At 37.1% G+C, this 27673-nt stretch overlaps 1 protein-coding gene across 1 annotated transcript in view; it reads left to right on the top strand.

The window, feature by feature from the left end:
* The window catches only part of UBE2W (ubiquitin conjugating enzyme E2 W), a 41986-nt gene that overhangs the window by 9774 nt on the left and 4539 nt on the right, over window positions 1-27673 (top strand). The window contains exons 2-5 of the mRNA XM_033126722.1: window positions 4160-4251; window positions 9842-9944; window positions 19137-19292; window positions 22847-22922. Coding sequence (XP_032982613.1) covers window positions 4160-4251; window positions 9842-9944; window positions 19137-19292; window positions 22847-22922 — 427 coding nt within the window. The remainder of the gene's footprint in view (window positions 1-4159; window positions 4252-9841; window positions 9945-19136; window positions 19293-22846; window positions 22923-27673) is intronic.

Genomic DNA, 27673 nt, shown 5'->3' on the forward strand with positions numbered 1-27673 from the left:
TTTCTGCCTTGCACTTAAAACAAAGGTATTTTGTCTTTTCGATTTTTAACTCACTGAGGGCAATGCTCTGCTGGTAGCAAGTACTGAAATATTTTTTGAGTAAATAAATAGAATAGAGACGCAAGTAAAAAAATACTTTTTTTCAAAATAGGTCAGAAAAGATATAAAAACCTTGCTCTCTTGCCCTGTCTGGATTCCTTTGATGTCTTTTGTTTCAACTTCTGCCCTGGCTCAATTAAAGAAACTAAAGAATTGAGTTGAATAGGAAAATGTAGATAGCATTTTAAAATCAGTGTAAATTTCCCATGAAGCATGTGCTTCTTTTTCAACCAGGTTAATATTTGTTTGGTGATTTTTTTCACTTTGTAGATAATGCTTCAATGAAACTTTTTTTTTTCCTTTCCTTTTCTGATTGTAGGGTTTTTTCCTCTAAGCTTTCCATCTACAGCCCTTACACTGATAGCAAACAGTCTTAGGTCTTGCTTTATTGATACTAAAATTATGTGATTGTTTTCTCCCTAAACACAAAGACGCTGTTGTTAGTACACATAGATCCACATAATTCTTCATGGTTGCAATTGTCTTATTTGCATATGCCATCATGTGTATAACTCACCTGTTGATAGACACATATATTGTTTCTGGATTTTTCTTACAAACTGAAACTGGTCAACGTCTTTATTAATTTTTTAAAAACATTTACTGAAGCAAAAAAACATTATGCACCGTGCACAGTTTTGAATGCTGTGAGTACTGAGATAAATAGACCGTAATCTCTGCCTAGAGTTCCTCACACTTGTATAAATGCTGCAAGAACATAAAGTAAATTAATTGGGGATCTGGTGCTTTTCCAGCTAGGGAAGATAGATTTTTATGACATCAGGTGTTGCATGCTATTGTCTTCTGAATAATTTCTCATTTGGTCCTTATTAAGTTTTTATGTATCTTTCTAGATCCTGAAAAATGAAATTGTTGCCTCAAAGCATAGAACTTGTATTCCTCCAGGATTTCTGTTTGCTTCTGTCAGTTGCCTAGGGCAATACTTCATGGATCACTTTTGATCAAATTCTTGCCTAAGGTTTCTCAGGTTGCAGTTGGGACTGCAAACCCATGTAGGTGTCCGCTTGAGGTTATGACATTTCATGGAAGAATTTTTTCTGCCGCTCTACCCATTTGCTAAGTTCAAAACAGGCACATTTCAAACCTGTCTTCTTCGCCACCCTTTGCCTTGTTCACCCTTACACTGAGAGGTCATAGTTTTGATGTAGGTCGTCTTTTAGATTCCTCGTTTTTCGGTCTTGACCCCTTTTCGTTTGGTCGACAGCCCCAAGGTGAAATTTCAGAGTTCCTGAATTCACTTTGTTTTTGTTTCCTGGAGAATTAGAGTCTTTACCGTTGTGCTGCAAATGAAATTCTGTGTAGTCTTTGAAACACTTCCTTCCATTGGCTTTCGGTATACCAGTCCTGGTTTTTCTCCCTTGTGACCACCTCTCCTTTTGGGCACTACTGTACCCTGAAAGCATGTAGAAATTATTTACATATTTGTCTCTCTCCTTAGACCATGGGCTCTTGAAAAACAGGAATCATTTAGTCTTGTCACTTTTTGCATCCCATTTGATTTTTGAAGATGTTAGTTTATAATAAGACTGAATGCCTCCGTTTGTTGAAGGCTTTCCATTTCCTAAAAGGAGGGCAAGTTTCAAGAAGTAACTGTTAGGAATTAAGGTCTGTAGAAGTGTTCTTAGAATTCAGAAGGAAAGTAAATGTTTCCTAATATGCATACATCAAATGTTAAAACAAAATTTCATTGCCTGGTATTCACCCTGAATGAAGAGAAATGGCTGTTGTTATAATTGCTTCTTAATATTGTTGCGGGGGGAAGGAATAGTGGTTATTTGTTAGTGTCATGATATTAATGTGTATGGTATTATTTTTTTCCTATCGTGCTGGGCTATTGTTAACCGTCCACCTTAAGTTTGTTGTTAGATAAAATTGGAGAAAATATTGTTGGCCATTTTATGTACTATTACATTAGCAACCATTGTCCTATATCTCTATATTTTTAATGTTTTTTCCCCTCTCTCATTTATATTTCTCCCTATGCTAAATAAGGATTTCTCAAATTGTCAATTTGAGATAAAACTTCACAAGATGTGAGGCCTAACTCCCTGACCCTTTAACTTGCTCCATCTTTCATTTCATTTTAACATCCCATATACTTATTTCTTTTGTTATTCTTTATTGACCATCTCTTCCTCCACTAGAATTTAAGCTTTACAGAGCCAGTAATCCTGTCAGTTTGTCCCTTGATGTATGGCCATTATTGGTATTAAGAGGGATATATTCCGTTCTGGTTTTGATTTATAATCACAAGAGTATCATTTAAATTTTTTCTGCCTTTGTTTCAGCATATGTTAGTGTGAGATAATACTTATGGAAATGCATTAGTTTAAAAGCTGAGCTGGTTTAGATATGAATGACCTTTTTAGGATCCTTTTTTTTTTTTACCAGGAGCATTTCATTTGATATGGTTGGTAGTCTTCAACTCAAATAGTAATGTTCACTATAAAACAACCGTCTTAGTACTTTTTTATGCCATCATACCTGTCATCCTCAGCTGTCTGAAAAAGCAGAAACCTTTAATATACAACAAGCCTTGGGCACTGATGAAAATGATCAGGAGCTGCTAGGCAAAGACCCTGTACGGGAACTCCATGGTTTCACCCTGTGCTGGGCCAGGCGTGGGTTGTGGACTGTGGGCTGGTCCTGGGCCGTGCTTGTACTTTATGGGGACTTGGAGAAGTCGTTCCTGATTTCTCCAGTGTGTTTCAGGGAGGCGGTAAGTAGTCCAGTTTCAGAGCACATGAAGCAATAAACGCTAGCTAATATTAATGCCAGTGCTGCAGATGAGTTGGGATTTGTTACACCAAAATAATGTGATATATTTGCCAAAATAAATAAACCCTCTTGCTGGTTACTGCAGGGTAGGGTCAGAATGTGGGGGGTCAGAAATTGCAAGTAGTTGATATTTTCATTGTTGCTAGCAATTATGATACTGCAAGATGTGAGAAAAAGTTTTCATTCTTGGCAACTGAAAGCGCCATTTATTAAAGTTCTATCAGTGATTCTCAACAAAGAAGGGGACGTTTTCTAATCGGTAGTGGTATTGGATGATATTAACCTTATTTAAAGGTGTCATAAATTGAAAAGACCTAGAAACATTACTCTACTGATAGTAATATTTCACTGTCCAGAAAAAGCAGAAACTACCTTTTAAGCAGTGAATTCTTGAGTTCTGAACAGATTTCCATGCTTGTCCACTTTAATCCTAGAAAAGATGCTCGTTAAGACTCTTTATAATGTTGCATGCAATTCTAATAACATGGGCTATTTGGTTTCTAAACCCATAAATTACGGGCTGCTGTGGTTTTTGTTTTGCTTGGTTATGTACTGAAAAAGAATGTCCGCTAATGATTATAAGGGAAGAGTTGAACGATAAAAGCTGTACAAACAGGAATGCAAAACACAGCCATTTGGAGCATCTAATATGTGGAAAAATAAGTTTACATATCTCTGGCCCTGATATGTTATATTCTGGTGTTGAAAGATTAAATTGTGTACAGGTAATCCTGTTTAAGAAGGCAGAAATATGGGCTGTAAATTGTACACTAAAATTATTTAGAACTTTTTCAAAAGGCCTTTTGCATGACAAGTTACTTGTATCATTCCTCTGGAAAGCTTGTCTGTCTTAATGACACATTCTTTAAGGATTATGGAGGACTGGTTTTTACAATTGAAAAAGCAGTAAAGGAAGTGCTGCTAAAACTTTTAAGCACTTGTATGTGACCTAGGCTCAGATCTGATAACCTCAGTGGAGTAGCTGTGAAGTTTTGTAGATAGCTGGCTGCTCTCCATAACCACTTTACAGTATCAGTGTTTGCAAATATATTTAGAAATATTTCGACATTAGATTGTGAATTACAGGACAGGCAATTAAAATTTGTGAATTAGGCTTTAATAAGATATATAGAAGATTTAGGGGCTTTATAAAGGGACACGTGAGTATTTGAGGAAATCTAATCAAGGATTTCAGACTCTATAACTAGAATGATATGTTGTAACAAAAAAAGTACAAATTATTATTGATATTCTTTTCTAGAAACGACTGCAGAAAGAACTGTTGGCTTTGCAAAATGATCCACCTCCCGGGATGACTTTAAATGAAAAGAGTGTTCAAAATTCAATTACACAGTAAGTAATTTTTAAAGTAGTCGTTTGTCTCTTACTATCAATGTAATATATGAACATATACTCGTTTTTTAAAATACAGAATTATTTTTGTATTCATCACATTCTCTTCCACCAAGAGGTAAATACAGTAAACAGACCTTACTGTATGCATGAAAAGGTGAAGGGTGGAAGGAGGACATGGAAGTATTCTAATTCCTTGGGAGGGGAGCAAAAAGAAGTCTCTTCCCACATGTGCCAAGAAGAAGGGAGATACACGGGTCCCCTCTCTTAAAAATGAACGTTTGAATTAGTTTGAAATGTTTTCATGAATCTCATCCTAAGATCTCACAACCCAGTATGGACTGTTCTTACCGCTCTTTGATTTAATAATTCTGTTAGATAAGGATAAGTGTTCTGAAGTAGGGGGGAAATTTAAAATAATTGATCCTCTCCTTTAAAACAATTTCCCAAAATGTAGGAAGAAATAGGAGCCAACAAAATAAAAGTTTACTATACGCCAACTTGTAGCACAAATAGGACAATTCAAATAGTGGCATTCTAGGTCTAGAGAGCAGAAGTGAGCACATTCACACAACAGAGGGGACATACTTGTCCTTTCAGAAGAAACAATTTTGGTTACCTATGATGCTGATGTTTGAGTCAGTCCTTAGGGCAGGAATCAAGCTTCAAGAATAGATACATTGGTATTCGAAAATGCAGTGCATGTCGCTAGCTCTGTTGGCCTCTTTAAACACTGCTGGGTTCTCTATTCAGCATTTTTAGGTCCGCTGCAAAACTGAGCAGAAGGTGTAGGGATTTCCCACGTACCCTCTGCTCCCACAGCCTCCCCCATTATCAACACCCCACACCAGAGGGGTGCGTTTGTTGTCATTGATGAACCTACGCTGATAACCTCATAATCACCCGAAGTATAGTTTACGTTAGAGTTCACTCTTGGGGCTGCACATTCTGTGGATTTGTACTTATAATGACGTGTCATCATTATGGTATCATACAGGGTATTTTCTCTGCACTGAAAATCCTCTGTGCTCTGCTGCTTCATCCTTCCTGCCCCCTCCTTCAAGCCCTGATCTTAGTACGATTTCTGTAGTTTTCCCTTTTCTAGAATGTCATATAGTTGGAATCATACAGTATGTAGCCCTTTCAGATTGGCTTCTTTCACTTGGTAATGTGCTTTTAAGGTTCTTCCACGTCTTTTGATGGCTCTCAATTGGTATTTCATTTATATCAAACTTTGAAAATGGAGCATACATTTACAGTGTATGTCATTTGATCTGTATAATTGCACAAGTGACTTTGTAATCATGCGGATGGATGATACTCTATTTTCATCTTTTTCCTCTCTCCCTTTGTTCACCTACCTCAGAATATCCTAGAATACCTAGCCCTATAGTTCTCAAGGAAATTTGTATTAATCTATTGCTTCCTCTTTCAACATTTACTTTTTTGGGGAAAGGGGGGAGCCACACTAATTTATAAAAAGTTAAAGGAATTTTTTACACTTTTATAAATAATCATGTAGTTATACCACAAATTATAACTTTTAAAACAGCATTATTTTTTTTTAATTAAATTTATTGGGATAACATTGGTTAATAACATTATGTAAGTTTCAGGTGTGCAACTTTGTAATACAGCATCTGTATATTCCATTGTGGGCTCACCACCCAAAGTCCAGTCTCCTCCCTTCTGTAACCAAATATTTGACCCCCTTTACCCTCTGTATCCTTCCCCCAACCCCCTTCCCTTCTGGTAACCACCATACTGTTGTCTGTGTCTATGAGTTTGTTTGTTTGTTCTTTTGTTGCTTTTTGTTTTATATCCCACATATGAGTGAAATCATATGGTTCTTGTCCTTTTCCATCTGACGTAATGCACTCAGTATGATACTCACAATCCACCCATGTTGCCTCAAATGGCAATATTTTGTCTTTTTTATGGCTGAGTGGTGTTCCATTGGATGTATGTACCACATCTTTATCCAGTCATCAGTTGAAGGCCGTTTAGGTTGTTTTGATGTCTTGACCACTGTGACTAAGGCTGCAATAAACATAGGGGTACATATGCCTTTATGAGTAAGTGCTTTCAAATTTTGGGGCTAGATACCCAGAAGTGGAATTGCTGTGTCATATGATAGGTCTCTTAGTTTTTTGAGGAACCTCCATACTGTTCTCCATATAGGCTGTATGGAATTTACTTTCCCACCAGCAGTGTATGAGGGTTCCTTTTTCTCCACAGCCTCTCCAACACTTGTTACTATTTGTCTTGTTGATGATAGCCATTCTAACTGGGGTGAGGTAGTATCTCATTGTGGTTTTTATTTGCATTTCCCTACAGCTAGTGAGGTTGAACATCTTTTCATAGATCTGTTGCCCATCTGTATATCTTCTTGGGAAAGGTATTTGTTCAGGTCCTCTACCCATTTTTTAATTGGATTGTTTTTTGTTGTTGTTGAATTACAACATATTTTGTTGTTGTTGAGTTACAAAATATCTGAGTTCTTTAGATATTTTGGATATTAGCCCTTATCAGAGGTATCTTTTCAAATATCTTCTCCCATTTGGTTGGTTGTCTTTTTGTTTTGTTGATGATTTCTTTTGAAAACAGCTTTATCTTTGTTGTAGAATAAACCTGTCATTGAGAGATGTTTGTCAGGCAATACTTTTTCTTCTAGAATAATTTATTTGTAAATGAATCACAAAACTTTTACTGTCTTTGGACCATCATCCAGAATATAAAAATATTCTTATAAATATCAGGTCTTAAAATAGTTGTGTAAGTGGGAATTATATGGGATGTGGATATGGGTAAGGAAATGATGAAAACCTGTCAAACTTTCTGAAAGACAGTTTGGTAGCATGTATTAAGACCTTTAAAAATATGAGTGTCATACCCTTTGACCTAATAAATAAACCCCTGTGCTGTCCTAAGGAAGAACAGAGATATAATTTAGAAATAACTACAGTTGACCGTTTAACCACACAGGGGTTAACGGTGCAGATTCCCCATGTAGTCAGAAATCTGAATAGAACTTGTGACTCCCCAAAAACTGAACTAATAGCTTGCTGTTGACCAGAAGCCGTACTGATAACATAAATAGTAAATTAACACGTTTTGTATGTCATATGTATTATATAATGTATTCTTAAATACGAGAACAGAAAATGTTATTAAAATCATAAGGAACAGAATATACATTTACAGTACTGTACATATTTATTGAAAAAAAATTCATGTACGAGTAAGTGGACCCGCACAGTTCAAACCCGTGTTGTTCAAGGGTCAACTGTGCGTTCATTTCAACATTACTATTTTTAGGGACGACTTTGGAACAAAGTAAATAATACGGAAATGGTTTCTCAAGGTAATAGAGTGAAATGGCACCCTTGGCACCCTTGAGTTATGGTATATAGTCTGCAGTCAGCAGGAAAGGCAAAAATGTTGTGTAGTCCTAATTACCTTTGAAAATCCCTTGGAGAGGCCATATTGCTATGTGTCCTGTCTTCACACATCACACATCCAGCTAAGCTAGTTTGTCCGTCAGAGGGGAATAGGGGGCTGTTTCTTTGATTAGGAACCATGAATGTGTGAAAAAAACCTGTTTGAACATTGGAATCATAGAGCAGTAGCTACTCACAAGAGGTTAAGTACTGAGACGTCTCTCACCTCATCCTTCCTCTGGGGCACATGCTCATGCCTGGAATCATAAACTCTGCTGCTGGACGTTCCTGTCATTTAGCTGTGCACGTAATGCACCCCTCCTGGACCTCGGTGCCATCCATCAGAAACTGCAAAATGACTAGAATGAAATGCACCCGAAACAACTTGAGCAGTGATTATCTTTGGTGATTTTTGTTTTATTTCTACTTTTTCAAAATTTTCTATAGTGAGCATATATTACTTTTTAAATAGTAAAATGTTATTTAAAATTATCCTGCACACTGTTGACCATCGAGGCTTCTTTGACCTATCTCTCACCTAGCTATTAGAATTACTGGGATATTTGCTTGGCTAGTATTTAAACGCTGCGCTTGGATAGATCGCATGTAAATTTATGATACATTGTGTGCCCTAAAAATGACCTTATAAACAGAATGAAAGGGTGCCAGGAAGTCCTGATTGTTTTCCTCAGATACCACTCTGCATAGTGAGTGTCGGGGAGGTATAGCGAATTGCATGGCTAGGAAGCACCTACCTAGTATGTAACGAGAAGAGGTTTTAGTTTCTGCTTTTTAGTGCAGTTTTTGGCTTGTGTTGTATTTAATGTACTGCGTTCTGGCTCATGTCAGGAATGTGCTAGGGTTTTTGCACAATGTAATGTCATTTATCTTTTCAACAGTACTTTGAAATGAATCTTTTTTTTTTTTGAAATATGTGTTTTACAGTTGAAGTAGTTAAAACTGAAGAGGTAAAACAGCTTACTCGTGAGCACACAGCTAGCTAAGGGGCAGGCCTATCTAATTTCACTGTAAAATGTTGCCTCTTGGGTCTGTGGTCGTCCTTCTTACCACGTGTGGTATGCAGCGTGCATTCTGAGGGGTCTGATTGCTCACAGAGCAGGCACATCTATGATTTCATATACGCTTTAATCCATAGTATGCAAGGTGATCAATAGAGCCCCCAAACTGTGCTCTCAGTCTTACCGCCTTTTGTATCCTTGTACGTAAAATAATAAATTTTTATACCTGAAAAGTGTCAGATGAAAGGAATTGACCAGGCGTGCGGTAATTACTGTTCAGTGGCAGGGCCATAGTTAGGAACTCATTCTTAAGACTCTGGTCCACTTTTGCTTCTAGATGCTGCCCCATCATCTTTGCCGTCATAATCCCTGTTCCGTAACTCCCTCCCCCCACCCTTTTCTCTTAAAGGGAAGAACAAGATATAGTGTATAGAATATACTTGGAAGCAAATTTATATTCATAGTTGTTGTAGATGGAAACAAAGTAAGCTTGCACAGATGCCATAGAAACTCTCTTCTGGGTTTTATTAAGCAATTGAAACATAACGAGAGACAAAGGAAAGGTCACATAGAGCCTTGAATACCAATCAGAGTAAGTGGACTGATGTCAGCTTAGCTTCCTTCCCCTGTTTAGTCGTCTCTAGAATACTGATGAAAAAGTTGGCCTGACCACGGCACTTCTCCGTAGTTATTGCTGGCACCTACTTCTAAAATAATTGCTATCAGAACAGCACTTGATTAGTTTGATGTTATCTATAAAATCTTGTGAGTCGTTGTAGAAACTGTTGAAAAGATAAGATAACATAAATGGAGTAGCAGCAGCGCAGGCTTTGGTGTCAGCACACCTGAGTGGGGTTTTGGGTTTTTCAAACCCGGGTTAAAATTCGGCTCCGTCCTTTGCTCGCTGACTGACCTTGAGCTAGTTATTGAACCCTTTAGTGTCCGAGAGGAGAATGGGGCCAGGAGTGTCAATACCTCCTTCACGCATGTCGGGAGGATGGAGTGTGCTGTTCTGCGTGCGGGGCTCCTATCCCCGCGCCCGGCGCACAGGAAGTAATTGCTGTTCCATATTCTGCTTCTCACCCCAGTCCCTTTCCTCTGAAGTTTTCAATTTGTTTTTTTCTATTCTAGGTGGATTGTAGACATGGAAGGTGCACCAGGTACCTTATATGAAGGGGAAAAATTTCAACTTCTATTTAAGTTTAGTAGTCGATATCCTTTTGACTCTCCTCAGGTAAACTGCCTTGCTTTTTAAAGTTTTATTGTACTTTTAGATTATAGCAAAATGCTAAAATAGTGATTTTTGACTAAGTAAAAATTTGTAAAATAAATTCATTATAATTATGTGAATAGATCTGTTCCTTTATCTTACTGTAATGCAATCATTATATTACAATATTACTTTATTGAGATTGGGGCTTTGTTGCTTTTGTACTCCCAAGAATTTAAGACTTTGTTATCCAAAGGTGGTAGTAAAAAGGGGTGGAAATCTAACTAACCCAGGTACGTGGGTTGTGGGAGAACTTAGCATTCCAGGTTTGCTGGGCACTCGTTCCTAGATAAGATACAGAACAACATTGTGGAGAGGGGAGTGCTTTGTTCCAAGGAGCACTTCCTCGCCTTGGTGCTGAAAGCTGTCTTTGCAAGGGCAGAGTATATTACAGGCTGCTAAATAGCGAGCTATCCGCCCCAGAGCGGATTATTACAGTCTGAAGCACTGTCAGTTTAGTCAGTGGCTTAATACTTGGACAAGAGACAATGGTGGTAAAGGAACATTTTGAGAACTATGGTGAATGATTAATCATTGGAGGTTAGAGAAGGGGAGACTAGGGTGAGGTCCAGATTTCTAACTTGGTAATATGGGTAAATGAGTTACTAGTAGTGGCAAAATGATAAGACTTACTGCCAACTCTATGTAGTATTCCTAGGTAATGAGGTGTTCTAGATGACGACATTTCCCAAATACCTGAAATTCAACTTGGTAGGTGCTAAAATATGCTGTTTTTAAGGAAAATCATATCTCATTGTCACTTGAAATACAATATAGCAAACATAGCTTAATCTTTGCCTGGCCATGTAGGTGTAGATGGAAGTCAGTTATTGTACTGTGCTATAGATAAAGAGTTCATTGTTTCAAGGCATAGAATTGAAACAAGTTCTAAAGTTCTCATTGGAGCAGAAAACTAAGATTTGGGTGACTCATTTTTATCATTTTTAAAAAAGTAAAGCAAAGGGGTATGTGTTGTTATGAACTCTGGGCCTCTCCCTAAAAAGCACCTGTTGGCTATAATCAAACAAAAGCAAACAAAAGCAAAGAAAAAGAAACAAAAGCAAATGTCTTCCTTATCTCCAGAAAATGATCTTCACTTTCTATGATTGCCTTTTGGCTTTTCAGCACCATTTCTGTTCGTGCCTGAAGGCAGTGGGGTCTCAGGTATGTGAAGGGAGAATAGGAAGCTTTTGACCAGGGGACATTGGAGGCTTACTCTGGGAGCTCAGGTCTTTCATTAGAGGGAAATAACATTTATGTAAACGTGAAACTAAGTCAAATGTGTCCTCTAATCCTTAGCATTTAATTTTAGATCAAACATCAAACTTAAGCATCATTTGAATTTCATCTTTAATATTTCTGTAAGTTGGAGCATTTATAATAAATTCCCTCTATCATCTTTTCTCATGTTCTTTTTATTCTCCTTCCCTGGTTGTACTTGCCCCCCTTCTGATTTTGGTGTTCTCCAGGGGGTGGGGTGTGTGTTCAGCACTCCCTTCCTCTTCTCACTTCGTTCTCTTGCCACTTCCACCATCTCAAGCAACTGACTCCTCGATCTGCAGTTCTGTGTACAACCTCTTCTTTCTGAGGTTTAATTTCACACCCTTCTTGGACATCTCTACTTGAATACCTCCAGACGTCTCAAATTTAACACATCTAAACTCAGTCCTTTCCAATAACAAAATAAGGGGAAATTTCTTTTTTTCTTGTTACCAATTACCTATCTGCTCATGTTAAAATTCTTCCCTTTCCCTCACTCTTAAATGCAGTTTTTCAGATCTTCTGCAATCCTGAAGTCAATCCACTGCTGTGGTCTAAGTTTTTATCTTTCTTTTGGACTATTGCAAAGTAACCTCTAGTTCTTTCCACTCTTAGCCATCCTTTCTCAGTGCCATTAGATTTCTTTGAAGGAGCCATTATCTCATTGGTTTTCACACATACACACACACCCACTATCCCCACCCTTCTCAGTAATATCTAATGGTTCTTTATTTCCGGAGAGGTCAGGTCTGAAAACCCTTTAGCTCAGCAGTCGGGTCCCTTTATGGTCAAGTCCAAACTTAATCATTTCAGCCACACATGACCTCCATGCATTCTACGTTATAGGAATATTTAGTTCATACTTTATAATGTAACATCCATTCTGATTTTATCTTGTAACAACTCTTAATGAAGTGGTTATGGGAGATGGGTTCATCCTCATTTTATAAGTGAAGAGACTGAAACTTATAGAAGTGAAATGTCTTGTTTGTGGTTTTAAAAGCTAGTTAGTAGAACAGTCAAGACTCAAACCCAAGTTACTTCTCTCTCATACTGCCAATTAGGAGTGAGTACCAGCATGGGAAAAATGCGTTTATCCATTCAGTAATGTTATCTCTGTAACTGAAAGATTATATATAGAATGATGCCTTTGAAAGCTCTTAGGGCACTTGTTCCCAATCTTTGGAATATAAGGATTCCTTTTTTAACATCAATTAATTTTATAGTCTCTCCTATGTCATAGAAGTTATACGTATATTCTAATACCCATGGTTGAGAAAATGACAGCGATACTTTTAAATTATTTAAAAATTTTTATTAATCACATCGTCTATATTGTTGTAAAATAATTATAATGGGCCTATAGATTTCAGGATTTTTCCAATAACAAACTTTCCCGAGGTCCATTGCTCTGGGGAAGTGGTTGGACCTGCTGTGGAGCAGTAAAATTCCATACTCACCAAAGGTTTTATTTGATGAGACCTGGCATCGTTAGCCCTGGTTAGATAAATAGTTTTCATTTTCCTATGCAATAAGCAGCACTAAATTACCTCTGCTTACAAGAGTAGACTTTGGGGAAATATTCCTAGAATAAACCAGTGAAATTATTACTTTTTTATCTGTGAGATCTGTAAGACTATACATAAACTTTATAGTTGCTATATTTTTCCCCCTACTTCTTATAATTGATTTCTCACATTGTCTCACTTTATAGTGAAAAGGCTACATATCTAAAATATGGCCCAGTCATTTGCTTTAAAAGAAACAATAACAACAGCAAAAAACTTTCCGTTAGTGTTTGGGGCAAAGATGAGGCCCCTTTTCATCAGTGTTTTGTACTGATGTGCACTTACGCCTCAGCCAGACAGAAAATCAAATATCTTTACATATTCTATTTTCTTATGTTAGGGTACAAGTAAGAAATTAACAAGTAAGTTAATTTTACGTGTATTAAGCACAGCTTGTGTACCTGATACTCTTCTGTGTACTTTAAAGATGGAAGAGAGTACAGAAGTTAAAAAGCATTGTTTCTGCCTTTAAAAGTAAATCTGTTTACTGTTGGGAGAGATAGGCATTTATTCGTTCATTTTGTAAGTATTTATTGAGCACATAGCATGAGACAGACAGCGTACTAAGTATTGGAGATTCAGTGATGAACAGAATAGCAAAAATCCTGCGTATGTGTAGTTTGCATTCTTGTAAAAAGAGACAGAATAAACAATAAGTAACATACATATGGTATGGAAAATGGTGGGAAAAAAGTAGAAAAGAGGAATGTTGTAGCTTTGGAGACGGTGACATTGGAGCAGAGACCTGAACGAGGTGAGTGAAGTGAGTGAGGCTTGTGACGGAGGTGCGGGAAGGAGCAGGTGAAGACAAATGCAGAGGCCGGAATCCGGATCCCGAGTGGCATGGCAGCAGGAGGGCGGTGGGGCCGCAGGCAGAGATCCTCTGGGTGGAGGAGCCACCACAGGTCGGGTAGGACGGTTACCGCCCGTGTAAGCATTTGGACCTAACTCTGACTGAGATGGGACGCCCTCGAAGATTTTGAGCAGATCAACGACGTGATCCTACTTAACATGAAACAATAGAATCTGGCTGCTGTGTGACAACTGTTGGCAGCACAAGGGTGTGGGGAGACCAGATAAGCCACGGAGTGATCCAGGTGACAGGTGGCGGTGCCTGCGCCCGAAGGCTGTGGCGGAGGTGGCGGAGGCGGCCATAGTTGGACCTATTGTAAACATTGAGCCCACAGGATTGGCTGATGGACTGATGTGGAATGTGAAGGAAGGAAAAGAGTCGAGGAAGCCTGCTTCATTTCTGGCCTATGCAACTGGACACATGAGTTATACACCTAGGAAGCAAAAGAGAAAGCAGCCGCCGACTTAGAATAGACTGAGGGGGCAGAGGAAAGCCTGTTTGCACCGGGACTTGAAGGACGAGAAGAGTTATGTGCCAGTGGGGCAAGGCCTGAGATTTGTGAGCATACGCTGTTCTCGTTTTCTGTGTGGCTACATCGAGGGCTGCAGCAGGAGGTAAAAGGGGAAGGAGGTTTGGGGGCCTGTCAAAGGGGGGCTCGCTATGTGAAGGAGTTGGAAATTTATCTCAAAGGAATTGGGAGGTGTGGTCAGTCGCCATCAAAACGATGACATCTTCCAACTTAGTCTCTTTACTCTTTCGCTTCTTTTCCTTTCTGCCTCCTTCCTCCCTCAACGTTAGCAGGTTTTCCTTCCTGCGAGTACTATCTTACACTCTCTTCCTCTGTCAGAACATCCTATTTGAAGGAAACAAATCGGAAACGTTATTTTGTGAATGACCTAGTTATACTTGTTTTTAAGCTTTTCAACTCTAATTTTTGCTGAAGAAGTTTTAGAAACAGGAGGGGAAATATTTATTTTCAGGGGGAAGAGGACACTATTTACTCCTGAAACCATATCGATGCTGAGCCCTGCTGAAAATATACTTGCCTTGATTATAACATGGGGGAAAAGAGTAGTCCTTTTCCCCTCGTCCTTATTCCCCCTCCTACGCATGCGCCCTTAACACGGACCTGTTGGTTCTGAAACCTGGGAGGTAACGCAGGAGAAGGCTGGTAGGCCGGAGCACAGGGCATGAAGGAGAGAGTGGCTACCACTCGCGGAATCCAGGTGTGGTTTCATTGTGTCCAAGAATTTGGTCTGCATGTATAGCTGCATGGTAGTGCTAATTATGAAAAACCAAGAAAACTATTAATATTGATAGTGTGATACATACTGGCTGACAAAAAGGGAAGAATTGAAAACTGTTGAAATTCTAATTCCCAGTCACTTTTGTCATAGATTTGCTGTTTGTACTAGACTACCTAGATCGTATATTATTCATAGATACCCCATGTAGTTTATTAAAATAAACTCTCTGCTTGTAGGTTCAGTTTTTAAAATTGCACAGTAAGTATTGTCATCTACTTATAATTTTAATCAGAAAAAAGCCATCCTCTTATATTGTCCCTGGAGAAATTTTGGTATTGCCTTTCATAATTATAGCCTATTTTGTACTGCTCATTCTGCGTATACTGGGTTTTGACCTAGCCTGACACCATATCTTAATTACTTCTAGAGCGCTAGTCTGAACACAGTAGTGTGCCTTCCTTGTGGTAAGGTCTCAATGTTGTGAGGTAAAGCTTCATGTTTGGAAATCTTATGTATGTACCGTGAATTTCATATTAGAAACAGTTAGCTAATCTCCATCCTTTGTTTTGTCACGATTGGTGGCTTTCAGTTTAGATTTTAGTACCTTTATGAAACACAGTACAGTCTAGTACCCAAAAGTCACCCGGAGGTTGGCTTCCTTGGAATTTTTAGTCGTACCTGGGATATGCACACTTACAAAATTACAGAGGTGCTGAGCATGGTTCTCTCTTAGATCTCACCAGCTCTTGAAAATGAGCCACACTGATCGGGAGATGTCTGCAAATGAGACACATGTGAGGGCTGCTTCTGATGCAGACACAGAACTTCAGACGTGGTTCACAGGCGTGCGGTCCAGGATCCTTTTCTGAAAGTGACTTTTATTTCCATCAAATAGCTTATTCTTAAATCTTAAAAGTTTGTCATTCTGTTTTACTCAGTTTGGTTTATACCGTGGGGAATGAGTGCAGTCTCCAGTTGCTGACTGTTAAATCTCTATGACTAGTTTGATTCGGAATAAATTATTTTTAAAATAAATAATTTTAAAAATAAATAAATTAGCGACATTCTTATTTAGTCCCTTTGGTTTCAAATTTGTTGTATTTGGTTGTCTTGTCAGATCTGTTCTAGATAGTTTTATCATCTGCTTGAGACTCTAAATAAGTTAAAGTTTTTGAATTCTGAATATAGCTTAATCATCTCTGAAGTTTTCAGAACCTAGTTGGCTGCATAAAAAGCACTGAAATCCCCCTTTGGCTTATACTGCATATTAAGTAAATGAGGATGGCTAAGAGTGATTTTGAAGAAATTCAGCCTTGGTTATTCTCTCCATCACATGCAGAGAACCAGAATAGCCAAGTTTATTAAAACAGTCTGTGGAAGCTGCTTACCTTCCTTTTACATGAATAAACTGTTGGAAAAAAGTGTTTTCTTCTATTTTAGGAGTTCTCTGGCATGTAAACTCAGCCTGTCCGTGTTTAGGCAAACTTCTAAAATCTGTATCTGGCAGGGTTGGCCCTATGGGCTATACTATGTGTAACTAATTCATTCCCGTTTCTGTGGTCGCTAAAAGTTTCAGGCTGGCTGTGTTTGCCCTGCATGAAACATATTAATAAGCCCCTACTTTTCTTTTTTTTTTCTTTTTTTAGGGTTATTGAGATCTGATTTTTTATTTCAGTTCCCTCAGACTTCAAAGCTATTTCTGTCTTAATTTCTGGCTACCTTCTCTGCTTATAGAATGTCTGCTGCTTCTGCTGTAGGTGTCTTTTACTGCTACTCATTCCTGTTCTTTCTTTTCTCTCCTGATTTCCTTTTGGTTCATGCATACTTCTTGACTCCCAGGCCAGATGATGTCGTTTTATAATCATTTCTGTCCAAGAATACTGCTTTCCTTCTGCTCTGAATTGGGTGGTCAAAGCATGCCATGGTAACCTTTGTATTTGGCGGGCTGTGTGTTTTCCTTGATGGTTGCGGATACATTAATTCCTTTTTGCCAAAGAAGATAAGTTGGCAGTTCTTAATTTTTGGGGGCTTTCAGAGCACTGTTCTGCTTGACTTCTTCAAAAAGGTATGCTACTGGAAAAGAGATATCCTTTAAAAAATCATTGTGGTCAGGGAATAAGCTCTTGGGCATTGCTTTTGTTCTTAACGAATCCATCCACTGGTCAGATGGTATTTTGGGGCAGAATGAATACCCCAAAGCAGATGCATATTCTGTGAGATTTACGAACTCCCACTCTAAACCTCTGTAAAACATTTGTGGGAATATGAAATGCATATAATGTAATAAATTGTAGTTCATATTTATAAAAATAACATTTAAGAAATTATTGTGGATAAACTCAAAGCGTGGAACTGCAAAACCATTTAAGCAGTCATTTCTTTTTGCAGAGCAGTACTTTTTTTTTTTTAAGCAAAAAGTGATGAAAATGGCACTAGCATAGATAGATAAAATTGAGGTAAATGGTATGCTTCTCAAAAAGCTGTGCCAAAGTCTTTCAGTGGTGGGGAAGCGGGGAAAGTAATTTGGTATCTCTTATTTTGAGACCTGACTTTTATTTTTCAGCTTTATTTTAGCTCTCTTTAGTGGGAATGGAGGGTGGATAGCCAGAATTGAAAGGGAAAAAAATATGTGCAAATGTGTGAAGTCATTCCTTTGAGAAAAAATTCCTTTTCCTGTCTTATATTAGCTTCAGCCAAAGAAATGACTCCCATATGTAGTAGTATATTTGAAATATTAAAGGACTCTTACAAAAGAGTGCTTCGTTAAAATGTAAATATTTGTAAAATTGTAATAAAATTGGATTTGTAGCTACATATTTAAAAATAAAAGCAAAAACCTAGCTGATGGTAATTTTCCATAACATATCCCATATTAAACTATGGCATATCTTACTCTGGCAACACTTATTTCACTGGCTCTGTTTTCTCCTCTATAAAGGGAAAAAAGATATGCCTAGAGCAATATATATTTTGTCAGTTCCTGTCATAAATTAAGGTAGGGTTTCTCCTTACTGAGGTCCTGGTATATTCAAGTGTGAGGCAGTTTTGCAGGGCTGAGAAAGATACTGTTAAGTCTGGTTTGGGAACTACTGATTTATATTTGATGAACTTTATAAAAATCCCAACATACCCACCGAATCAGAATATGTAAAAGTGGGGCCCTTGAATTTGTATTTTTTAGCCAGATCTTCGGGGCATTTTTTTTTTTCTTTTTAAGGACAGGCCAGTAATTAGGAATTAGTACTAAACAACAGAATAAAAATGGTATGTATTATTGCAATGTAAAATTCACTGAAAATTGGTGGGTTTGTTTTTATGCCAAAATAAATAATTTAGTATGAATTAACATATATAAACATTCTTAAGTATAGGACTTCTGCTTTCTTTGAGCTACTTTGGGCTGTGCTTACAGATTTGGCAAGATACATGAATTTACTCTCCTGCTTATTCAGATGCTTAGGTAGTATGTTTAAGAAACACTACTATTGGGATATTTGTTGAATTATTAGGGCGAAGGAAGGAAATAATAGATTTATTACCTTTTAAAACAGTGCTGAGGGAAGATGGATGGAGAAAGGAAAAACTGTTAGAAGAATTGAGTAAAAGAAAAGACAGAAAAACAGCAAGTATTTGGGAGACTCATTCAATCCTTGTTTTTTGGTCTAGGCACACAATTACTTGCTGATTGATTAATAAGTGTAATTTGTGCCCATCATGATGGAGGTGTGAGTTTAGAGGAGGTGGAATATACAGGAGTTATTTTCTTTTGCATATAGTACCTGAGGTGACAGCATTGTTACAGGCGGAAGGGCTGTTCTATCACCTATTCCTCATATTGTCTCAAAATTGAATACTTTCTGTTTGGAATTTGAGTGTATTCGGTTTCTCTATGCAGGAATCAATGAATGGAATTTGAAAAAACGTTGTTATAAATGGAATTGTCTTTCACTAATCTAGAAATACATGGTAATTTGGAAACTTTTATAAGGGATTTGTGAAAAATAACAGATATACAATAGATAATCTGGGGTTTTTTCTCGGACATTCATACAGTGAAACCGGTACTTACTGAGTTGATGAGAATAAACAGCAAGCAGTTTTGTTTATCTTGTTCCTGGCACTAATTTGTTTTTGATTTGGTTTTAAAAATATTAAGTTATGTGGAGAATATTTTATTTTTTGGTAATACAGAATATTTGAGTGTTAATGGAATTTTATTTTTTCTTAGGTCATGTTTACTGGTGAAAATATTCCTGTTCATCCTCATGTTTATAGCAATGGTCATATCTGTTTATCCATTCTAACAGAAGACTGGTCCCCAGCGCTCTCAGTCCAATCAGTTTGTCTTAGCATTATTAGCATGCTTTCCAGCTGCAAAGAAAAGGTAGGACTTTTCAGAATTATTCCAGGTAATACCTCTTCTTTTAGTTTAGGTAGAGAAACTATTTTAATGCACATTTTATTTGAAGGAAGGACTTAATGCTTTTTATTATAAAGTTATATGGGGAATGCCATGTTTAGTAATCGATTGGGAAATGATTTTGATAATCTTTCGTTCCAAATAGAAATTCGACATTGTTTTCTATTTCTTAAACAGGAAATTTCTACACATGTTCTTAAATAATCTGAATTTTATTTCTGCAAACACTCACAGGGCAAAAGTGTGCAAGAAATTCTTGTTTCTAGATTCCACGATGGAAAGCCCCAGGAACAAGTGGCACAGGCAATGAGTGCCCTTCCCCCCACCCGCTGGCTCTCACCCCATCTGCCTCTTTCAGGGCGTTGCCCAGGAACCAGAGTTTGCCTAGCGTAATGATTGGCTTGAAGGAGGAAGACTAGATTACCAGTAGAATTTGTAGGACTTTTCCTCTAATTCTCCTTTACAAAGCCACAGATTCTATGTCTGAGGGAGAGGAGAGAAAGACCAGAAAGAAAAATCGTATGAGTTAAATTTAGTATACCCTTTTAAAGTACCTAAGTTCCCCTGCATTTCTGGTCTTTTTAGCATTCCTGCATGAGGGTTAGTATAGCACAGGGTTCATATATTTCTGTATTTTTAAAAGCCTCTCTTCTCCATGAAGGTTTCCTTTTGTGTTCTGTTTAAAGGACAAACTTTTAGAGACTAAAGAGCTGTAGGGTTATTTATTCTAGCAGGCCTTTTTTCCTGTGTTCTCCGAATGGAAGTGACTTTTTTATTGTATTTAGAGAAGTTTTAAGATAGTACTTCATTTTTAAATGGTAGGTTAGTGAGACTCAAACACGTTAAGTCACTGTTTGTAAAGTAAGTTTCTTGGAATGTTAGTTCCATAACAGGTTTCTTGGTATTAAAAAAGAAATGGTTTGAAAAAGAAAAGATTTCTTTTTCAAATAAGCATGGGACATAATGGGTTAAATTATATATATGTGTATATATATATATATACACATATATATAACATACATTATATATAAAATTTATAATATATATATTAGCATTAAGAGCCTTTAATACACAATTTTATATACCATATAAAAAAGAAAATGAAATTCTGGCAGTTAGACTGTGTTAACACACCATTGGTTAAAAGACATGTAATCCCCATTCAGGAATATTAAAATGTGCAGGGAAAAATGCACACCTTAGAAGAGATGAAATAGAGTACATTTTATATTACCTGATGTTAGTATCACTTTTTAATACTTCCATATTTTTTATTGCTTCCATATTTTTTCCTCCCCTACCACCTCCCCCTAGCACACATACACGTTTTACACTTTGAAGTGTAGAGCCCAGCAGTTTGCAGTTACAAGGGCTTCTCTGTCCCCGCTAATGTTTAATGTCTACGGAAAGGTGACACAGTGACATCGGATTTCATAAGAAAAGTTACGAGATGAACACCAGCAATGTCTGCACGTGCCTGTGCATATGCCTGATGATTAACTTTTGTTTACATTTAAATGTAATGATTTACTATTAAAAACTAGAAAATGACTATTCTGTATCTCCTTCATACTTTTCTAACCCTCATTATTCTCTGTTCTCTGCTGCTAATGCTTCTTGCGTACTTAGTATAAGACTAATCATTCCACTTAAATTATTGATAAACTACATTATATAATAAAACTATAATATATTTAACCAAGGTGGTAATCTGGAAGTCAGAATTCTGGCAGCCTTAGTTCTGTGAAATATGATAAAATTCAGCAAATATTTATTTTTACGGTGCTAAATACGAGGTTACAAAGACAAAGAGGAAAACTTGCTTTGGCATTGAGGGGACCTAGTTCCAAATAAGCTTTCAGAAGTCTTTTAAAAACTCACTGAAAGCTCTTCTATTAAAACAGGTGAATTTTATTCTGTGGTGGACATAGTTGTAGGAATTTCACTTTAATAATCGATTCTTTGAATACAAATGTTAATTTTTACTGTAGGCATTTGGGGACTTTGATTTAGTCATAATTTTTTTGTTCCAGAATTTTTTTTTGCAGTCAAGAATGGTTCCCTAAACTGAAGGCATTTAAATCTATTATGTCAGTAGATTAAAGATAATTTCTGATACTGAGACCAGGGGCTTTTCAGTAATTTATGCTTTATTCTCAATACCCTTATAATATAGGTAATCCAAACTTGCCAGCTTGTATTCTATTTCTAAAACAATTTTGGTAATCTGTCTTTTTGTATAGTTATTTTACTTTTTCTAAAAACCTTATCTCTTTGGTCACTTAGCAGTTTGGTTATATTCTTGACTTAAGCAAATAGAATCAGTGGGTTTTTTTTTCTTTCTTAAATATTTATTGTTGAAAATTGGGTTCTAATAAATATACAGATAAAATGAGTTTATGAAATTATTTGCCATAGTAGTAGCAGTTTATTCCACACGAACACCAGTTACAACTTTATAAGACAAATAACAGCAGATCGTATTCTTTGACATAGTCAGGCATCTAATTTCATAATACTAAATTTTCAGGAATTTTCTCAAACTATATTAACAAGGTAATCTTGGAATAGTTGTTTAACGTCTTACGCTCTACGCTTCCCTTTTGTTAAATTACTATTAACTCATAGAGGCATTAACTCAGAGGCTTAGCTGAGATCACAGTTACGTACGTGAGCTTTAGACCAGCCAGTGTACTGCCTGCTCTCCTTCCTGCTGTCTGTGGAGTCTGTCTGCTCACCTGCTGTTTGCTTACCCTTGCTTTCTGGTTGGACCCATTGTATTATCTACAAACCTGCCCTCAGTGGCTTTAATAGAGCTTTGACATGTTTCCAAATCTTTGCAGTGTCACATGTTTCATATTTCTTGTGTCTGATCAATATCCAACAGTTTGCAGGACAATTCTCTTCCATAATGTACCTTCAGTGTTGTTGGCATCTCTATTTCTGATGTGGCTCCCTCGCAGAGCTGCCCCATGTTTTTAATATTGTGCTACGTAGTCAGGGCATGTGTATCGCAGAAATGCCAATCAGTATATCTTTTCCCCTTTTCTTATGTATTGTTTGGAAACGGAATCCTTTGGTCTGTCCTTTATGATACGATCATACAGAAAAACAGTAATCCTTTGTGGAGGCTTACAACTTGCTATAATTTTTCAGACAAACCTAGTTAGGTAGACTTTTTGTTTTAATTAGTTCACAAAAGTAATTACCAAATTATTTCTAGGGAGATGAGAAATGAAACCAAAATTCACTGCTGCCACTTTTGGTTGATAATCATTCTCTAGTAACCCCACTGGAACCTATCAAACCACACATGCACACCCCTATTTTTTTTAAAGACAATTTCAGCGTTAAGAGTCTGCATTTCCTAGGATATATTATTTTAGTTATGCCATCAGCATTTATATTGTTTCTAGAATCCTGTAATAGTTTTGCTAATGCTCTTATTGAAACTATTTCTCCCTTATGTTTTTTCTATTTTTCAACTTCTTATCTATTTAAATTCTTTTTGGTTTCAGAGACGACCACCAGATAATTCTTTTTATGTTCGAACATGTAACAAGAATCCAAAGAAAACAAAATGGTGGTATCATGGTAAGCAGTTTTATTTTAGAATAATCACGTTTTAGTATTTTGGTTTGAAATATTGTATATTTGTTTGCTTGAGAGAAAGGAATATATAACTGATGTTGTATTTTTATAATATGGGGAAAATTTTTAAAAATATTTTAAGGTATTTTATGGATAAGTTAGACTAGCTTTTTAATGGGGGCACATAAAGTCCTAGCCATCATACAAGTAAAATCTAAAATTGCTTTCACATTCTGAAACTCTTCCGTTTTATTACAAAAAAGAAGTCCTTAATGATCTTTAGATCAAATTAAAACTAGTTATTGGGAAACCTGTTATTTGAAATAGAAATTTTGATGCCTTGTGTACTCATTTAGTTCTGATACGGTTCTTTAGGGGAGGAGTGGATTGCAGTGGTAGAGATGACCCACTAAATTAAAGAAAGCTCTTCTTTCTAATAGTTATTCCTCATGAAAACTGAGGGTCTGCTGATTGTAGCTTTATAAATACAATACTTTCAATAATTTTACATTTCTGTTGCTTTTGTAATTGAAAGCTGCCAGCATCTCTTGTATGTATTGACCTGACTGCTTTGCCAAAGAGATGTTTGACATTAAAAACAAAATGTTTATATTCCTTAATGTACTTTTTGAAAGCAAATGAACAAAAACCACCCCCTGTAATTTTGTATACATAAGAGTATTTCTTTTGTTTTTTGTTTTATTGTTGTTTTTTTTAATGTTATCCTAATAAGAAATTAGAACTGACAAAACTAATTAATAGGAACATGGCCTTTCCCCCCTTATCTTTCTACCCAATATGAAACCTGTTACTACTTCAGTTAATTTGAGACAATTAGAAACTTAAAAAAAAACAGTCACAGGAGTTCTCTAAGTATTGGATACAAGAGGACTAGAGTCGATACAATGTCACTGTCCCAGCAGTTACAAGGTAGTAAACACAGTGACAGAAGAATGCCATTCCTTAGAGCCACAGAAATATGCATATTTGGGATAATGTTGAGGAGAAATATAGATGATCTAGGGGAAGAAATAACAACTTTTAAGAGCTGTGAAAAAATAGAGGTATTTTGATGAGAAACCAGTATTATAAAAAAAATGTATTATTCTTTACAAATTACATGTTTAATGTAATTCAGTAAAATTTTAGTGGAACGATGGGGTGGGTGCTTGAAATATTTGGAAAAAAATAAAGGTGAGAAGATCAGTTTGAATTTTGAACTAAAGAATAATGAAGGTGAATTAGTCTACGAGATACCAAAACATATTAATGCAGGAATAGACATTGAAATAGAATTACTCTTTTCTAGGCCATTTTGTATATAAGATTTGAATATATGGTAAATAAGATGTCATAAATCAGTGAGAAGGGAAAAATTATTTAGTAAGGAGCCTTGTTAGAAAATTGGTAATCATTTTGGGAAAGAAAAATTAGCATTTTTATTTCATACATAAAATATTTCCTGTGGATTGAATTAAGTATTTTTTAAAAATACAACAATAGAAAAAAAATTTTTTTTTTTCAAGTTGGATATTAACTGTGGAGGAAGGAAGAATTTCTAAAAAGGAAATCACAAAAAATTAAACATTTGGTTACATGAAAATTTAAACCTTTTATAAAAACACCGAAAAACCTCAAATGTCATGTAAAGTAGAAAAAATAAAATTATGAAAAACATAGCTTATTAAAAATAAAGGTTATGAAAGTTGCTTAGGGATAAATACAATTAATTAAAAGCGTAGGCTGAAAAACTCAACATACTGAAATAATTACAAAGTTAATAGTTTGAAACTTACTGAATTGACAGAGTTTTATAAAATGAGTGCAGTGCAGGAGGAGAGTAAAGGGCAGAACAAAACAGTGTTTTCATACTTGCTGGTAGTACAGCGTCTCTGTAGTCCTTTTAAGGAATAAAGAAGCAGTTCAGCAGCATTTAACCAGCTGAAAGTTCAAGATCAACCTTTTGTCTCAGTGATAAACTTCTGAGAATTCTTCCTAAGAAAATTATCTTTAATACAAGAAACATTTTGTGCGTGAAATGTTCAATGGAGCGTTCAGTGGACACCGTGTCCTCCAGGTGTTCCCTCTCCGCGTGCTATTTGCCCAGAGAGCATCCTTCCACACACGCCTGTCTGTGGGGACCTCCTGCACCAAAGCCTTGTTGATTATTCCCTCTTTTAAGGAATCTAATAAACTTTATTACTGTGCCTGGACCACTCATTTTGTTTTAGCTTTGTAAGAGTTCCTCAGATAATTCTGTACAGCTGTTCTCTTGAGAACTTCTGTCTCAGGAATTCTTAGATAGAAAAGGACAGCTTTTCAAATAAGATGCACTGCTAATCAGAGCTTTGGAATACTTTCTGGGCACTGAAGTACCACTCAAACTTTTAACAAGACCCTACTTGAATTGAACGGCCCTTTGCTTCAGTTTACATTGCTGGCTTCCATTCGTTTGCATCCTGTTACCTTTTGGGACCAAACGCTGTGCTACTTCTTCCTTCTGTGCCTTTACAAGGAGCCTTTAAAAAAATTCACTGAGGGTCACAGACCCCTTTATCTTAGTATAGTAAATTCCCAAATTCATCAAAAATTAACATTAGTTAGTCAAGAATATTGACAAACTAAATGAAACATTATTTTTAGTGTCAGAGTTCCTAAGATAGTGGTCATTCTATTTCAGACTCAACCTCACTAATAGAAAAATTCCATTGTCTTTTCTATAGTGCTTTTAAACCAACTTTTAAAATTTAAGAAGAAATTGTCTTAGAGTGATGAATTCTAACAATACATCTATGTTGAAAGTATAACTCTCTCTGCCAGTATCCCACCCCAGTGTTAGACCTTTGTTCCTGTTTCCCTTCCTTAGTCTTTGCTAGGGATATTTCAAAAAGATAATCATCTTTCAAGCCCTCTAATGCTTGCCTTATATAATTGAGAGGACTTAGGAGACATCCTTTATCTAAGAATACTTCCCGAATTTCTTATTACCTGCTTTTGAATAAAATGGAGAAAAGTGACATAGTGATACTAGAACTATAAAAATTCTTTAAAATAAAATACAGTTCATAGAAGTTATTTTTGATAGAGTTAATAGTTTTTATGTTACTGAAAAATCTACACTTTCGTAACTAAACTGGAAAACTCTTAATAGTTTGAGGATGGATCATCTCCAAGTTAGCCAAAAAGTACCAAGAAAAGAGGCTTTTCAAACAAAATTAACTCTCCTTTAATGTGACATAGTCCAGGGTTTGAGTAGGAATGACTTTTTCCAGTAAACAGATTAAACATACCGCCTCTTTTATCCCCCCGTATACAAATGAGCTGATTTTTAAAGGCACTGGATTCTAATTCAACTGAATTGTGACTGTCCTAGTCCAGGTTCAGTCCTGGACAGTGTCCTCATCCCAGGTACAGATGTTTCTTCATCCACCAGTAATTCTGTTTAAAACATCCTCAGTTCATTGACTTTCAGTGACTATTCTTACCTCAATATGTTTTCTGCTCCTGCTTGAACCCTGCATGTGTAAGTCATTCCCTCCCCACATTTTCCCTTCAGTGGGCACTTTTGCTCCATGAATGAGCCTCATATGAAATCAAGGAAGGTAATATTAGTTTACACTTTGAGACAGTGGAGCAACTCCTGTCATCCAGTGGAGCAACTCCTGTCATCCAGTGGACGCGTGCAGGGACCTTCATTGAACTTTTCCTTTCCCTTTAAAGAGCTAAGGCTTTTCAGCTGTGTCACGTATTATTGTCTTTCTACATTTTACAATAGCAGTTACAGGTAATGTGGAAAATAGCCCACCGTGGCATTGTAGTTCAATTTGGAAAAACCATCTCAAAAAGGGTAATCATACTCATAATGCGGAACACATCAGGCTTTGTTTTCATTTTCCAGATCTTAGGTTATGTTTCTCTGCGTAGCTGCTTTAGTTCCAAAAGATCTTCATTGATCATCCTCTCTTTGTAACACCAAGTTACCAAGCGATACGGTCTTTTGTTATTTCTCAGCATCATCTGGTTCTGAAAGGATTGCAGGTGTGACCTGCAAAGCTAAACAGAAAGATCAGATTGAACAAAGATTTGCTTGGAATTGGATGAATCCCTGAAACGTAACATTTCAGTTTCTAGAAACCAAGCAGCGCTGTAAGCCTGGGGGTCAAGCTGCACAGTCCTGTGTGGTGCTAACCGACATTCCTGGCGCAGTGTTTGTCAGGTGTGTTCTGAGAGGCAAGAGCAGTTTGGCGTTCAGATTAGTGGTACCTGTGCGCTTCAGAGGGGCTTCTGGGTGCAGGATGGAGGCACTGTTGATGAAAAACAGCGAATGTGCAGTGGAGTTCGTTTCTTGGCGTTAGAGGAGGAGGGCACAGCTGACACAGCAACATGGAGCTGCCAGATGCCAGCACTGGGTTCTGGGGGGGGGGGGCGGCGGGGACTAACCTCTCGGCTTAAAGTTGTGATCTTCCACATTATTCGTTAGTGTCCCTTGAAAACTGGGCCATCCACTGCTTCCGTCCCGGTGCATGTCTCTGTACATCCCACCTCATCAGTCAGGACCTCCCAACCACGTCCAGTCAACAGCAGGCTGCACGGAGGACGGGCTTCCTTTGAGAGGAGTCTTGTCATTTATACCACGTTGTTGCTGTGCCTTTGCTCTGTGTAGAAGCAGGAATCCTTCCCACTGGGTTACAGTGCGGTGACGTGCTGTACAGGCTTGTAGCCCGGAGCATTGGCCACGCCATACAGCCTGGCTG

Source organism: Rhinolophus ferrumequinum, chromosome 14 (assembly GCF_004115265.2).
Source record: "Rhinolophus ferrumequinum isolate MPI-CBG mRhiFer1 chromosome 14, mRhiFer1_v1.p, whole genome shotgun sequence".
NCBI classification, from domain to species: domain Eukaryota; kingdom Metazoa; phylum Chordata; class Mammalia; order Chiroptera; family Rhinolophidae; genus Rhinolophus; species Rhinolophus ferrumequinum.